Consider the following 15,242-nt stretch of genomic DNA (forward strand, 5'->3'; position numbering starts at 1 on the left):
CCGCCAAAACCAAATGAGGGAATTGTGCATGATGCAAAATATTCAAGTAAAAAAAAGAGTTGAAAAAAATTATCTTTTTTTCTTGTTTTTTTTGCCTTGGATGACCCATTTAGGTATTTTTTGCTTGTTATTAACATTTAGTGTTTTTAAGTTTGAGTAATTTTTACTGTCATTATCTGTAGAATCGTCAGAATTTGGATCCAGAGAATCGGAGGACTCTTCATCTAATGGGGCTTTATGAAGTGTGTTATTGTTTTTTAGGGTTTCTTCATTTAAAGTTTCATCATCTTGGTAAAACTTGTTGAGCCTATTTTGATATTCTTTGTAAGTGATTTTACCAGTTTTTAACTTTTTGGCAAGATTGTTTTCAAACTGTAGAGTTTCCCATTCGTCTAGTTCAATTTTGCGTTTAGTGGCTCTTTTTTCACTCCTAGATCTTTTTGAGTTGCTGTTTTTCTCGGAATTTATTGAAGGATTTTCGTTTTCTTTTCGCTTTTTTGGGTTTACAATAGTTTTACTGTTTTCTGAATCTGTATTATTAGAAATATGAGTTTTGGGATTAGGGTTGAAATCATCAGGATGAATATTTTTGGACCCTGTAAGGAATTTTCCTGAAATATTGGACTTTCCAAGAATTTCCTTCACTCTTGGAATCCTTAATAAAGCAAAAGAGGCAGCAATCTCCCCTATAGAAAGGCTTTTAAAAGGGAAAAGAAACGGAAGTTGGTATTCTTTGTAAGCTCTAATATAAGATACAAAAGCTTTCTTGGCTTTTTCATAAAACTCAAAGTCACTAAACATTAACTTTCTGATTGTACACAATCCTATTCTGTCAATATTTGAATGATTAATTAGAAATTCATCTTTACTCATTATTTCTTTATTTAGTTTAATGCAGTAGCATAATTGAATTTGGTTAGATTCTTTATAGAATGGATCTTCAATAGAGTTATAATTTCCACAGTATGTACTTTCGGAATTTTTCTCTCCTTCTAAATGGTTGTAATTAAAAACCTTCCTCATTGTCTTTTTTTCAATATAGTCAATAAAGGCTCCTTCATGAGGCTGAAGCATTATTATTGATTTTCCAAGCTTACCAGCTCTGGCAGTTCTTCCAATCCTATGTATATAATATGAAGGGTCCTGAGGAGCGTCAAATTGAATGATCCATTCAATATCAGGAATATCTATTCCTCTTGCTGTAAGGTCAGTAGAAATAAGAACTCCACTTTGACAGCTTTTAAAAACCTCATAGGATTTCTCTCTTGATCTTTGGTACATTTGGCCGTGTAACTTGCAAAGCTTTCCAAGAGACGAATCTAAATAGTAGTCGTTTTTTGGTGGATTCTTCTTGTTATCTTTAGAATGGATATGAAAAAGTTTTGAAAGGTATTTAAAATAGAACTCAACAGAATTGCAAGTTAGAAAAAAAATAATACATTTGATTTGCTTTCCAGAGTTAAGTTGTTTCCTCAAATTAAGTAGAAATCTGATAAGAAACTCAATCTTTAGTAGAGGGCCCAGCTCAATATAATAACATGTTAAACCAATTGGGACGCTTATATCGCATTTTGTATCTTTAGAAGAAGATTCATCTTGCTTCTCGGTAATGCTTTGTTTGTCAAAATCATTGCAAGCTATAGATACTTTAATAAACTTTGGATTTCTAAGACCAGTCTTAATAAGATTTTGAACCTGTGCATTCAAAGTAGCAGAAAATAAGCCGGTTCTTCTTTGCTTTGGCATTGAATGAAGAATCATGTTAATGTGATTTTCAAATCCCATGTCTAAAAGCCTATCAGCTTCATCTAATATAAGTATCTCTAAACTAGACTTAACATTCCAATCAATACCATCCTTAAGATTTTCAAATAAGTGAAAAACACGGCCAGGAGTGCCTACTAGGATGTAATATTGATTACAATCTTTCAAAGGTTTTTCTTCTGCTTCTTGTTTAATAAATTCAAATGTCTTATTAACATTTCCTCCTCCAATGCAAATCAGGCTCTTTAGAATATTTCCAGCACCTTCTTTTTCCCTATATAGGCTGATTGTCTCCAAATACCGCTCCAGAATCTCAAAAACTTGGATTGATAATTCTCTGGTTGGAGTTAGAATGAGTGAACCCATATTAAAATTAGAAATACCTCTGGACTGAATATTACTCTTTAAAAGAATCTCAATAACTGGAACCAAGTAACTCATTGTCTTTCCTGAGCCCGTACAGGCTTCTACTGCAACATCTTTGTGTGTAAGTAACTCTGGAATAGTTACTTCTTGAACAGGTGACATAAATGTAAATTTAAGGTGGTTCTGAATAAAATCTAAACTTCCTTTGCTAATACCAGGCTTTAATGAACCAAATCCATGGTAGTTTGTCTCCTCATTCCCCTTGTTTTTAACCACTTGCTTTCTGTTCTTCATTCTTTGACATAATACTCTTGTTCTTTTTAGGCCATAAATATAAATTAGCAGCTGCTCAAGCTCTCAAAAAATTGCTTGTTTCTAAAATAAAAAGAATTGAGTATTATGTGTCTATACCAGTTTTAAAAGCAATTGATTAATCTTTCCAATAAATTAATTTTTTTTTACTCAAATTTCCAACAATAATAGATTTATTTTCTTACTTTGACACTTAATACGTGCCCGCCACATTGTGGCGCCTAATGCCGGTACTAGTCAAAAATCTGTGTACTATAAAGAGGAGTGGGGAGAGTGTGGCGGGGACTTAATTTAAAAATAAAGTATGAAGGATAAAATAATAGGAAGAAAAAGTGAAAAAGGAAGAAGAAAAAGGATAAACAAGGAAGAATATGCATTTTAAATGACTGTTCGTTGCAGCAATCATTTGGTATTAATTTTAAGCTTTTTAACTACCCAAACTAGAATTTTCGTTCTTGGTAATTTAGGCGGTAATATTCTAAATAATATACAAGTATATTTATATACTTGTGATCTTGTCTATTTATTAATGTAGTAAATAAACTAAAGTAAATAATTTTTATTAAAAAAAAATCAGATACACTTTTGCAAAACTTTTAAAATTATGGCTATTTTAATTGGGATTTTATCTGGAGAAGTAATAATAGAAATTAAAAAACAAATTATTTTTTAGGCGGTACCGGGATCACTTCTATTGTTTTTCTCACAGTAAATAAACAAGTAATAATATTGAAAAAGTAAAGAGGGAAAAATATTGAATAAAGAATAAATATATCTTTTATTTAGAAAGAGTTGTGTAGATATAAGATTTTTGATTGATTTAGATATAATAATTAAGTAGATAAATAAAGGTTCTGAAGTTAAGGAAAGGATCTTATTGAGAAATTGAGAAAAGACTAATTGAAACAGATTTCACAAAGTGAGAGTAATACTTGAGAATTTCGAGTGAATAAGAAACTTTGTATTACAAGAAGAGAGAAAACTTAGTAATCGATTTTTTGCAACAGATATTAATTACATATAGTGTTACTAAAGGAACTATGAGCTCCATTAAAGGCAAGAATAATAATATGTCTAATCAAAATCTCAATGACTCAAAAATTACTATAATACCAAATACAGCACCTTATAAATTTATGAGAGGATTTATGTGTTTTATCATAGTTTCCTTATCAATGTTATATTTGATATTTAGCTGTTCATTTGCCATTAAATATAGACCTATGGTTTTTGATAATATACTAACTGAGACTATAAAAGGTACTATTAAAGGTTCAAATGGGGAATATATTCAGTGGATTGCAACGATACCAACAGGATTAGTTACGAGAACTGTTGCTATCATTTGTGTGGTTATGTTTTTGGTATTTGGAGTATATACTATGTTATTTTCATTCTACACTGCATGCAAGAAATACAAGTTCATACAGCCATGGCATTTTATGTTGTTATCTGCAATGTCTTGCATAGGAGGGCTCATTTCAATTTTCCTCTCAAACAAATTTAAGGCTGTTGAGGAGTTTACTCATAGAGAAGACTGCCTTCTCCAATCTGTGGTTTCAAATGACTGTTCTGTGGCCATTGGAAATGATGAAATTTACGCTTATGATCTCTGTAAGGCAGTTGAGTCATTTTGCCTTGATGAGAATGCATCAATGTCTGGATACTATACCAAGGCAATAATAGTTGCTGTGGTTTCTTTCCTTGTTGCAGTTTTAAGCTTTGTTTACGGAATTATCTTGCTTAAACTTAAGATGAAATATACTAAGAAGTTAACATTGATTAACGAGAAGGTTGAGATTGCTGAAAAAACAAAGTGCAACTTGGAGATGTCCGATGCATTAAGTACTTGTCAATTAGAAAACAAGGGTGAGTCTGGAATTGACTCTTACCAAAAGAACCAATTAGATACTGCATCCTCAACTGCAGAGAATACTAACGTAATGAACTCGACAAAAACTAATGTATATTGCCAGAATATGAATAATGATTCGTGTAAGACTATACAACCTTATCAAAATGGAATCAAAACTGTTCCAATGGGTATCGTTGTAACCACAACAACTAGCAAGCAATGCCACATAGCAGCTCATCAAGGCGCAGTTTCGCAAGCTAACTCTTCAAATATGGGTAGCATTGGTAGTTCAGCTATTGGTTGTATAAACTCCTTACAGCATTCTTGTCACAATGGCAATTTGAATCATAACAGAAATGTTCATTCTGGGATAACTTTCCAGCATCAACATCATCATCATCACCATCATCATCACGGCCCTAACCATGGTAATAGACAGTACCACGGCCATTTCCGATAAATGGTAGACTATTCTGAAATTACTATGAAGAGGAGGAGCTAAAATTACCTTGCATAATTCACCATTAGTTTATCAAATTATGAGAATTTCATTCAGTTGAGGAATATGAAATAAACCTCGATTATATATTAATTTGGTTCGCGTATTAATCTCTTGGATTGCCCAAAAATCATTTTGTTATTGTCTTCTTTTGATAAATTAAATTAAAATGTATTCTAGTAGAAAAAATAAGCAAATCTGATCAGTCCATGTTCATATATTAGACATTAGATCGAATTACTGGTACTAAACAATGAATTTTTTCTGGATAATATTTTTCCCTTATTTTCGTTTCTTTCTTTTATTTATCTATTTTGTTACAAATATTTTCAAAATAATGCACACCCTCCACCTGCATTTAGAGCACGTTAGTGTCTTTTAATATACAAATTTTCTATACCGGTATTTACATGCATTCATGTGGACGTGCAAGTAAAATCCACATGATAATTGACAATGAAAAAATTAGTGAAAAAAATAAATATAAATTTACAATTTAATCTAAAGATAATAATCGTGCAATGACTGTTATATCACTGACATCAGTGAGGTAAGAAGCACCGAAGTCTTGATATAATTTACAAGAATTAATGAATAAGTTGTAAAATCTTTTCTGAATGGTTATATTTTGACTACAAAAAGTTAAGTTATTATCACCTTCTGAAAAAAAACTTGACCTGCTTTGGCTTTGTTTATGATTAATAATATGGGTAGTTTCGGAAAATTCAAAAGAACTTGGCCTTTCAATAGATGAATTACAATCCAAATTTTGTGATTCATCTGCACTTAAAACAATCTTATTCAAATCAATTGAATTACTGCTACTAATATCAGCGATTTTCGGTAATTTATCAAGTGAAAAATTGTAAACTGGAAATTTTGGGCATTGCTCATAAACTTGCCGAACAACATCGGTATTATTATAATCAATGGGCTTGAAATGTTCAACCTCTATTTTAAGATTGTTGGGTATATCAGTATTTGAGCTAAGTGAATCTGAGTTACTTGAAGATAAAATGTTAGATGAAGCAGATGATATATATCTATTAATTATTTGTACGCTATTGAAATGTTCGATGAATTCCTGAAATGAATTGGATTTATAAGTAGCAATAAAATCTTGGATACTCATCATAAGTGGCTTATTCAATAAGCAAGATAACCTTAAATTGTATTTGTTATTTTTGGAATCATTAATCAAATTACTCGTCCCATTGTTGATTCCTTTACTATTTGTAGCTGGATCTTTTTGAGTATTACTAAACTCGAATTTTTTTTGATCAAAATATATAGTAGATAAAGCTCTATAGCAGAAACCAGAAAACGGGCGATTGACTTTATTTTTAAAAGGAAACTTATAAAAAGTTAACATCGATGAAATAATGCTTTCAACCGAGCCTGGAACCATTTTTGCAGCGATCATTTTAGTTACTGAGGAAGGAATCCATCCTTTTGGGCTTGCTTCATTGAACATGGAAATACTACTCCAAATGCCAAATGGAGTTTTTATTGGGATTGCCATATAACTACCAATTGATAAGTCCATTCTTACATATCCAGGGCGTTCAGGAGCATCTGGATGCTCCGTTGAACAAGAGCAAGAACAACAAATCACATCCTCTTGGTTTATTCTTGTTGAAGAATTGCTTAATTCATCCCAAGTCATAAATTTGAAGCAATTTTTTATATTAAATCCATGTAAAAACCGAATGTTGACGATATCACGTGGGTATACTGTGGCTATTCTTTTAGTTGCAACGTACATAACATCCAATCCTGGCGAAACATTTTCAACAACTTTGAGATCTACAGTATTATTGTCATAAACTCTTCTATTATTACTATCCGTTGAATATTCAACATAATCAAGAGGCGCAACTGGTACAATAAATTCTGTTCTAAGTAAAACCCTTCCAGATTTATGTTCTTTCTTCCAGACACGTACACCATCTTTATTATAAACCAGTTGACACATTAATTCACTTGGGGTGCTTATTAAACATTCAAAACTGACTTCACTTAACTTGTTGGCAAGCTGAATATACATACGTAATCTTTGATTTGTATTGGCAAATTTTAATTGATAATTTTGTAAAGAGCCATGGTTTTCTTCAGAATTCTTAAGAAAATTGTTTAAGATCTTTCGCGTTTTCTCAAGTTCTTCAAATTTCAATTTCAAATACTCATCAAATTTCCCCGGCTTGGCTAATATTGATCTTCTCTTCTTTAACAAGGCATTTATACTATTAATATTAATATGATTATTTGCATTAATATTACTATTATCATCACTGGAGATATTTGGAGTATTTATTGGCTTTTCAATACTTAATAAATCAAAATTTTCACTTTTTGTACATGAATTTTCAGTAAGTTTTGGTTTTGTTGGAAGAATTTCAAGTATTCTCTTAAAGTTCTGCCCTGCAGAGATGACCTCGTTAAAGTTGTAAGTTGTCTTAAAACTTTCCATTATTTGGATATCTACATTCTCTGAAATGCAAATATTATTAAGTAAAGTTGACCTAAAATTCAATTTCCTTGAAGTTCTTGAATCCGATTTCTCAAATTCTTCAATTGACCTCTCAATGGTTCTTAATTTTTTTGAATTTGTTTTATCATTAAAACGGTTATTTTTCGAAAGTTTTCTTAAAAATGAAAAATATTTCGAAGATAAAGAGGAAGAAGTGGGTTTTGATTGAAAAGCCAAATTATATTCGAAATCCTGAGAACTTTTTCTGTGACTCAAATTGAATTTTTTTCTGGATTTTTTTGAAGATAGTAAAGCTCTCAATTTTGCAGTAATCTTATACCTAAAACGTTTTTTTTTGAATAATTTCTCCATGGAAGCTACTAGTTCAGAATCCATCTTATCGTTATTCTCATCCAAAGAGCTACTTAATTCATTATTCAAACTTTGAATTTGATCAGTTTTGACTGTATACCTACTTTTTTGGTCATCATCAAATTCAGAAGGTAATGTAATTGATTGTATAGAATATTCAGTTTCAAATTCTGCTCCACTATGTGTTTCTGCAACAATTAAATGGTCTGAAGAGCCCATATTGTCTGAAATTTATTAGTCAATTTACCAAATTCAATTTATATACAAGATTTTAATAATATTAAATTATAGTCAAGCTGAAATATTTATTAATCTCTATTTGTGATTATTGGTAATGTTTAACTAACCATTAATTTTGAAAGAAAAAGTTATGTGAAATGCAGGTTGAATATACAACATTATATATTAATTAATATTGCATTTTATTATGTTAACATAAATTAATATGAATAAATTTTCCAAAGACCAATTAATTAATTGATATTAAGTGTTTCCTGACACTCTTATCAAACCAAGGAAATATTTTTAAAAAAAATTTTGATGTTTACTGTAAACTTTAGAATTCGCCTTTACTCAAAAGTTTATTATTATTATGTAATATAAAAATAACAAAATAAATGCGATAAGATCAAATAGACAGTTCAATTCCAAGGAGCACTTGAACCTTCAAAACTGATCTCTTCTTTCCACAAATCAAAGAAAACACGAAAAGCAACACCAATTGACTGTTTAATTTCTCCTTCTTAACCTTATAACTTAATAATGGTCTTATTCGACATTTCGGATTTTGACTCATGTTAACCGCCTAAGGCGGCATTTATTGGATACCTAAAATGCCAAATGTAATAATCAAATAAATATGGCGGGCACAACGGAAATATTACATGTAAGATGAATGAATACTAAATAATGTGGGAAAAGAAAGAAATTTAAAGGTAAGAGTATTATTTACTTTATAATTAAATGTATCCTGCAAATAGGAAGCATCCTAAGGTTATAAAGAGTATATTAGATTGAATTCGTTTTTTGGAAATTAAGTTGTTTGGCCCCCAATATAAATACAAAAGAAAAATTTGGAATTTTCTCATGAAATTCTCATTTCTTGATCAGAATTTTCTTCTTTTTTGTTGATTAAAATAACTGAGGCAAAGGAACGCCTATTTGTCCCTTTTGCAAGGGCTTTAATAGTATTATTATTAATGAAATCAAAAGAGTTTATTTTGACCTTTCTGTCAAAATCTAGAGATAGAAGGACATAACAAATGTTGGATAGGTCAATCGGAGTTTTAATATCCAATGGAAATGATGGATTACAGGTAATCACAATATTTTTGTGAGGAACATGTCTAGTAAGTGTAAGAAGATTAGAGAAGAAATTACGTCTTGAGTTACCTTTATTTAGTAGACATTGTGAGATATCAAGCTCAAAAAAAATCCCTCTTGAAATTGCAAGGTTAATTTGGGAACGCTTTATTATAAACGGAAGCCTTGGGGCAGATGAGATGTCAATAGAAATAATATCACATTCTACAGATGAGATAGCAGAATTTAATGCATTTTGTGTTGTTGGCCTTACAGACACCAAATCGTAAGGTTGATTTGGCATTGATGAAAATATAGCTTTGCTCCAACTATCCGAAGATTCATTACAAGGACCTCTGGACAAAGCATTTATGTAAGGAACACAATCAGGATCATCAAATACTATACTTAATCTTCTTAGTTGGATAAATTCAAGGGAAGTATCTTCTTCTTTTCCAAATCGGTTATTAATTTCTATATTATGGCAAGAAAGGCTCAGAGGTAAATATGCATTTTTAGGAACCAGTGGCCCACTATTTGACTTGATGATACTACTTGTTTTTCGTAGCCTACATAGCTCTTCTTTTTCTAATTGAATATATTGGATGGGGCAAACGTGTCCTTCTTTGGCTAGAATACTGAGAATATTACCAGTAATCGAATTCTTCTTGGAATTACTTCTCAATTTGTTGCATTTTTCTACCAAATTCAGATTATTATTAAATGCTATACCAAGGTATCCCAAACTATAAGCTTTATGTATCAGTTCTTTTGCCTTATTCAAGTCTCCTGGCCAGTTTACGCATAACTCAAAACTCATTGAAGGTTTTTAATATTTACTCTACTCCATATACTACTCACTGTTTTCTCGATAGTACTTGGATTTTTTTCATGAACGCTTGTACTTAAATTGGAATTATATAGTAATTCTGACAATTAATATAACATATTTTTGGCGCCGTTCAAATTATAATATATATTTAGGCCAAAAATGATTATAAATATTTTTTAAAATAATTTGTACTTTTTGATTTTGAGTTAAGTTCAGCTTAAAAACCGGCTGTTTCTTTATTTAATTTCAAAATTTATATGTTAAAATGACAGTCTTTGTTTTGTATGTACAAGCAGATTTTGAGGGAATCGAAGAACTCATTTTTCCTGAAAATTATACATGGTGTTTTGATATAGAGCAAAGTGCTGGCTCATTAACTAAAGAAAGGATTACTGTTGATCCCAATGAAAATATTGAGATGGAAAATAGCAGAGGCGTTGTAAATTTTGCAATGAAATGGGAATCAGATAAAAGACAGTCAACAATTACTTGTGTTAAGTTGAATAATATCTCAAGGATGAAAGTAACTAGCGAGGATGAAGGGAAACTAGTTCCAGTTGCAGCTTTTGACTGCAGAGGAATCAACTTAACTAAGTGGAATCCAAGTTTTGGTTATAATGTAATTTCAAATACTGGGAAAAAATTTGAAAACATCAATTTAGAGGAGTTTGAATGGTGCGATTTTGATGAGAATTCCAATGAATCTGTTGGAATTTATAATTTAAAGAGTGAATTTAGAACCCACAAAGTTTAGGCCACTTTACCCCAATCCCCACATTTTGCATATATTTTTTCACATATATATACCGGTTTTTACATGCAAAACTTGACACGTAATTCATTTTCATTAATATTTTTAATTAATTTTTTTTTTTTTTCAGAAGTTCAGCATGCAAGGTACGGTTATTATTTTTAACATTTTTTTTTTGTTTCAAATTTGAGCTTCTTTGTTAAATACTTTCCTATTAATCACTCTCGGAAAACCTAACACTACTGTTAATCTAATACTATCACAGAATTACTGTCGATGCTAAATCCAACAAAGTAAATTACTAGACAAAATCAGCTTGGCAGTAAAAATATAAGATTTAGCGGGCTACATATGCTTTCCTCTTTGTAAATTTGTATCCAGTTCTTCTGGAAAACGTTTTCAAATAAATTCAACATGATCGTTTCCGACCATATCCTTTATCTATTTCTGGAGTTGTACAAAAAAAATCATTTTAATAATTGCATGTAGTAAAACACTGAAATGATTCTTCTGTCAAATTTTATATTCTAATAATATATTACCACAATTCAGCGGGAGTTTTGGCGGGAAGTAAGATCAATAAACATTAAGTAGAAATCTCCTAGATGTATATAATACATAAACAGTATTAAGTAGGCACATTACAAAATATAAAAATAAGTTTTCTAAATTAAAAAGATAATTTTTTTTAAAAAATCAAAGCATACCAAAAGAAAATAAGTAAATAAGTAACAAATATATTTATTTACTTACTTGCGAATTATAAAGATATATTTTTGTGAGGTATTCAGTTCTTGTGAAAACAAATTGAATTACTTCAAGTGTCTAAGGAAAGTATTGTTGGAAAATAATTCGTGAATTAGTTAACAGAAAGTTAACAATTTTTTTATTCCTTAAGTTGGCTTCCTCCAATTATTGAATTAATTACTGTGAGATTGCTTCAAAATTTGTAGTACATGGTTTATTTTACCAAATTTGGCATTTCTCCTTCATTATTAAAATTGTATATTTAAACAAGAAATATTTAACTTAATTAAGAAATATCAATATTTGAACATCGGATTATTATTTTAATTATATGGGAATTAAACTCTAAATATAGTCAAATTTGAAGTAATTGTTTGTCATTGCATTATTATGATAAGATAGAGATACTGAATCTTTCTGTTCTCATACAACATTTACAACACGTATATATGTATATATATATATATTATATCATATTGCATTATATTATATATATATATATATGTATGTATGAATAAATACGATATTATAGGTAAAAGGTAACATGGAAAATGGTGAAAAGTATATTCAAAAAGTTGGGATGAATGAGGGAAGAGTTTCTAGAACTCAATATTTGTTTTTTCAAGTATATAACAATACAAAGAGGTGTTGCTGGAGTATATCTATACCGAGAGAGTGTATTGGATTGTCTAGGATTCTTCTTGAATATCCATATAGCTACTTCCTACCTCTATTTTCATGTTTTCAATGTATTCTGACAATTATTATATGCCATCTATTCTCAGCAGCTCTTTCTCATTTACCATATTATAAGCTGTTTCTTCCATTCACCTACTTTTTGACAATCCATTCCCCAGAAAAATACATATATATGTTCGGATTGTTGTCTTCATGGATTTTATTTGTGTTGTCAGTCCCAATGCTATACCATTTGCTTTTCTATCATCTCCCACAGCCACTTGAAGTATGGGTAACTCCTCAATATTCAAGGATTGGTGACTTTATGGCCAATAGGGAAGATGGTAACAATATATTTGACTCTGAAAAGGGAAACCATAATTACTACTTTGAGGGAAATCAGAAGAACACAAACAAAATCAACAGACGAAATGAACGTTGTCTTGCCGAGGAATATTGCACAGAAAGTGAAACAATGCTAGATATTGATGAGTATGAGACCAACAATTTAAGCTCACCAAATTTGATTCGTGTTAAACAAGGAGTTTTTCATAGAGCAATCGCAACCTGGACTTTGAGGATTACATTTTTTTCACTCTCTTTTGCAGTTTTCTTTGCATTTTTGGCTTTAATCTTTCCTTTTGGACTTAATCTTAGAAGAATTATTTTTAGCGAAGTTGGCGCTTCTTCTGGTATATTATATTACTTATTTAATGCACTATTAAGTATATCACCAAGCAATTTATTCATATTTTTCTCATTTATTCATGCATTACTCATCTCGATCTATGTATTTGTCTACAGGAGACCAGTGATTTCTAGATTGTCCCGTCTTCTAAAGATAGGATGTTCTGCTTTCATGGTTATAATCATCCTTATCAGGTCAATATCCACATTTATTATTTCCCATTGTTATATGAACAAGTTCAGAAGTGGAAGACTGTTCAATGATAATTATCCGAATCTTAACTCATTCTTGGCTGACTTCATCATTAAGATGAAAGCGAATCACTCCTTTTATATTAGAATGGCTTTTTCAAGTAGCTCCCAGTATCTATTTTTGTTTGTTATTATGGTATTTATTTCGAGCTACTCTCTTGATATTCACCAACTACACTTATCCTCTATTAATGCTTTTAAGTCCACAGAGGATTCCGGATCCTACTCTTTAATAAAAAGAGGTGAGGATTTTGTATCTAATAATGATGAAAAAGAAAGTATTCTATACTAGCTCAAATCTCACTTCACAAGAGAATTATATATTATTTAGTCCTGTTGATATATCAATTTATTAACCCGCCTAATTGTGTGTGTTTCTATATTTATTAAACATAGTTTGCCAAATAATTACTTATAAAAAAGATATATAGCAGATTTTTGTCAACTTCTTCCTCTAGAATGCAATATAAATTTTTTGTCTAAATTCTGCTCTATCTGTGATTGCTTTCTTTATTTGGCTACACTAACTTAAGAAGATTCAAAACCTAAATAATTATTTTGCATGCATTACAGTTGGCGCCAATAGCCATTATGAAAAACCCAAAAAAATGTACTGATTAGTTGCTTGATTTTACAAATAGAATGTATTATGTTAAAAAATAAAATAGAAATAGTAGTATACAAAAAGTTAGTAAAAAAATGGAAAACGCTTGTAAAAATAGAAATTTAACTCTTAATAATATATTTAAAATGTGGCGCCAATATATTTAGTAGTCATTAATGATTCTAACAGTCTCTCCAGAAATGATGTCGCCAAAGCCAATAAGTCTCCAGTGTTTGTCGACCCTCCTGGAAATAGCGAGCTTATCTCCTACACTACAGCATACAGGGGATGAAAGTTGGAAGGTGGCGAGATCATCTCTGATCTTTGCGACTCTTCCTCCTGTAGTTGTGGACCCAATGTTAACCATAAGAAGCTCTCCCTCCCTAAGTTTTGAGACTTTGGCCTGAGCTTTAGATCCATCATGAGCACGCACTCCTAAAAGTCTTCTCATTCGGTATAAAGTAATGTTAATAGAGTCATATATTTCAGGCAAAAAGCCTGGATGCCCAAGAACTTGTCCAGAGAGTCTGTTTGCTCTGGTCAAAGTTGGGTCAATCTTTGTTCCAACCCCAATTAGTCCACCTGAAACTGCATATTTCAAGTCGTTATGCTCGGCAAAAAGACTAACAATCTTAGATCTAATTGGTCTGCAAGTAAATTCTCCATCAGCATCCTTATTATAAATCCCAGGTCTTACTTCGATTTCATCTCCAATTTTGAGAACTCCCCTAATAATTGACCCCCCTGCAACCCCACCTCTCATATTTTGGGCATCTTCTCCCGGTTTATTCACATCGAATGATCTAATAATAATCATTCTGGGAGAAGATGTAAAGTCTCTAATAGGAATAGGAATTTGCGTACAAATATATTCACAGAGAACATCAATGTTGAACTTTAAGACAGCAGAAATAGGTATAATTGGAGCATCTTGAGCAGAAGTACCCGCGACAAAATCTTTAATCTGTTTATATTGTTCTTGTGCCTGTGCCTCCTTAATTAACTCTACCTTGTTTTGAAGGATAATAATATGCTTAAGCTTCATGATCTCTACGGCAGCTAAATGCTCAGAAGTCTGTGGTTGAGGACATGTCTCATTACCTGCTACCAATAAAAGTGCTGCGTCCATAACTGCTGCTCCGTTCAACATGGTAGACATAAGAATATCATGACCTGGGCAGTCTACAAAAGATACATGGCGAAGAAGCTGCATTTTATGATTGCATGAAGGAACTTCACACATTGGTTCATCTTCTTTATTTGATCCATAGCTACGATAGCATTGAGGAGATGGGCAATTTGGATTGGTACACTTATAGATTTTTGCATTGGCATATCCCAATTTAATTGTAATATTTCTTTCCTTTTCATCCTTAAATCTGACAGTCTGAACCCCCGAAACTGCTCTGACAACTGTAGATTTCCCGTGAGCAACATGCCCAATAGTACCCAAGTTTATTGTGGCTTGACGAGAAATTACTTCTGGAGTAATTGGAGTTAACTTTGTTAAGTCCAAATTATCTGCATCTTGTTTAGATAAATGATCACTAGACATCTCGATAGATTATGTATCTTCTAATAACTTTTTAACTAAATGTTTATGCTTTATTATGACTCCTTGTGCCTAATCTCTAAGAATTTTGTTCATTCAATGTAATAAACAAGAACCTACAATAGACTGAAACCCTGCGTTGAAATTCTTAGCCTTCCAAAATTTACCCTTTCTTGGCTCTATTGCTCAAGTCCTTTTC

At 31.1% G+C, this 15,242-nt stretch overlaps 7 protein-coding genes across 7 annotated transcripts; 3 read left to right on the forward strand and 4 right to left on the reverse strand.

Annotated features, from left to right (window-relative positions):
• Positions 1-69: 69 nt before the first annotated feature.
• On the reverse strand, positions 70-2,424 carry cubi_00967 (uncharacterized protein; the record flags this gene model as incomplete). Its single annotated transcript, XM_029017979.1, has 1 exon — positions 70-2,424. One exon carries the CDS (start codon positions 2,422-2,424, stop codon positions 70-72), a length of 2,355 nt encoding a protein of 784 aa, XP_028872930.1.
• A 1,058-nt stretch (positions 2,425-3,482) lies between these two features.
• cubi_00968 (uncharacterized protein) lies at positions 3,483-4,757 on the forward strand (the record flags this gene model as incomplete). The annotated part of the gene is made up of 1 exon (XM_029017980.1): positions 3,483-4,757. One exon carries the CDS (start codon positions 3,483-3,485, stop codon positions 4,755-4,757), a length of 1,275 nt encoding a protein of 424 aa, XP_028872931.1.
• A 535-nt stretch (positions 4,758-5,292) lies between these two features.
• cubi_00969 (uncharacterized protein) lies at positions 5,293-7,857 on the reverse strand (the record flags this gene model as incomplete). The annotated part of the gene is made up of 1 exon (XM_029017981.1): positions 5,293-7,857. The coding sequence occupies one exon, from the start codon at positions 7,855-7,857 to the stop codon at positions 5,293-5,295; it is 2,565 nt and encodes an 854-aa protein (XP_028872932.1).
• An 865-nt stretch (positions 7,858-8,722) lies between these two features.
• Positions 8,723-9,760, reverse strand: cubi_00970 (uncharacterized protein; the record flags this gene model as incomplete). The annotated part of the gene is made up of 1 exon (XM_029017982.1): positions 8,723-9,760. One exon carries the CDS (start codon positions 9,758-9,760, stop codon positions 8,723-8,725), a length of 1,038 nt encoding a protein of 345 aa, XP_028872933.1.
• A 277-nt stretch (positions 9,761-10,037) lies between these two features.
• Positions 10,038-10,526, forward strand: cubi_00971 (uncharacterized protein; the record flags this gene model as incomplete). Its single annotated transcript, XM_029017983.1, has 1 exon — positions 10,038-10,526. One exon carries the CDS (start codon positions 10,038-10,040, stop codon positions 10,524-10,526), a length of 489 nt encoding a protein of 162 aa, XP_028872934.1.
• A 1,288-nt stretch (positions 10,527-11,814) lies between these two features.
• cubi_00972 (uncharacterized protein) lies at positions 11,815-13,179 on the forward strand (the record flags this gene model as incomplete). Its single annotated transcript, XM_029017984.1, has 1 exon — positions 11,815-13,179. The coding sequence occupies one exon, from the start codon at positions 11,815-11,817 to the stop codon at positions 13,177-13,179; it is 1,365 nt and encodes a 454-aa protein (XP_028872935.1).
• A 475-nt stretch (positions 13,180-13,654) lies between these two features.
• Positions 13,655-15,046, reverse strand: cubi_00973 (translation initiation factor EIF-2; the record flags this gene model as incomplete). The annotated part of the gene is made up of 1 exon (XM_029017985.1): positions 13,655-15,046. The coding sequence occupies one exon, from the start codon at positions 15,044-15,046 to the stop codon at positions 13,655-13,657; it is 1,392 nt and encodes a 463-aa protein (XP_028872936.1).
• Positions 15,047-15,242: the final 196 nt, after the last annotated feature.

The sequence above is a fragment of the Cryptosporidium ubiquitum genome (genome assembly GCF_001865345.1).
Source record: "Cryptosporidium ubiquitum isolate 39726 chromosome Unknown contig_2, whole genome shotgun sequence".
Classification (NCBI taxonomy): domain Eukaryota; phylum Apicomplexa; class Conoidasida; order Eucoccidiorida; family Cryptosporidiidae; genus Cryptosporidium; species Cryptosporidium ubiquitum.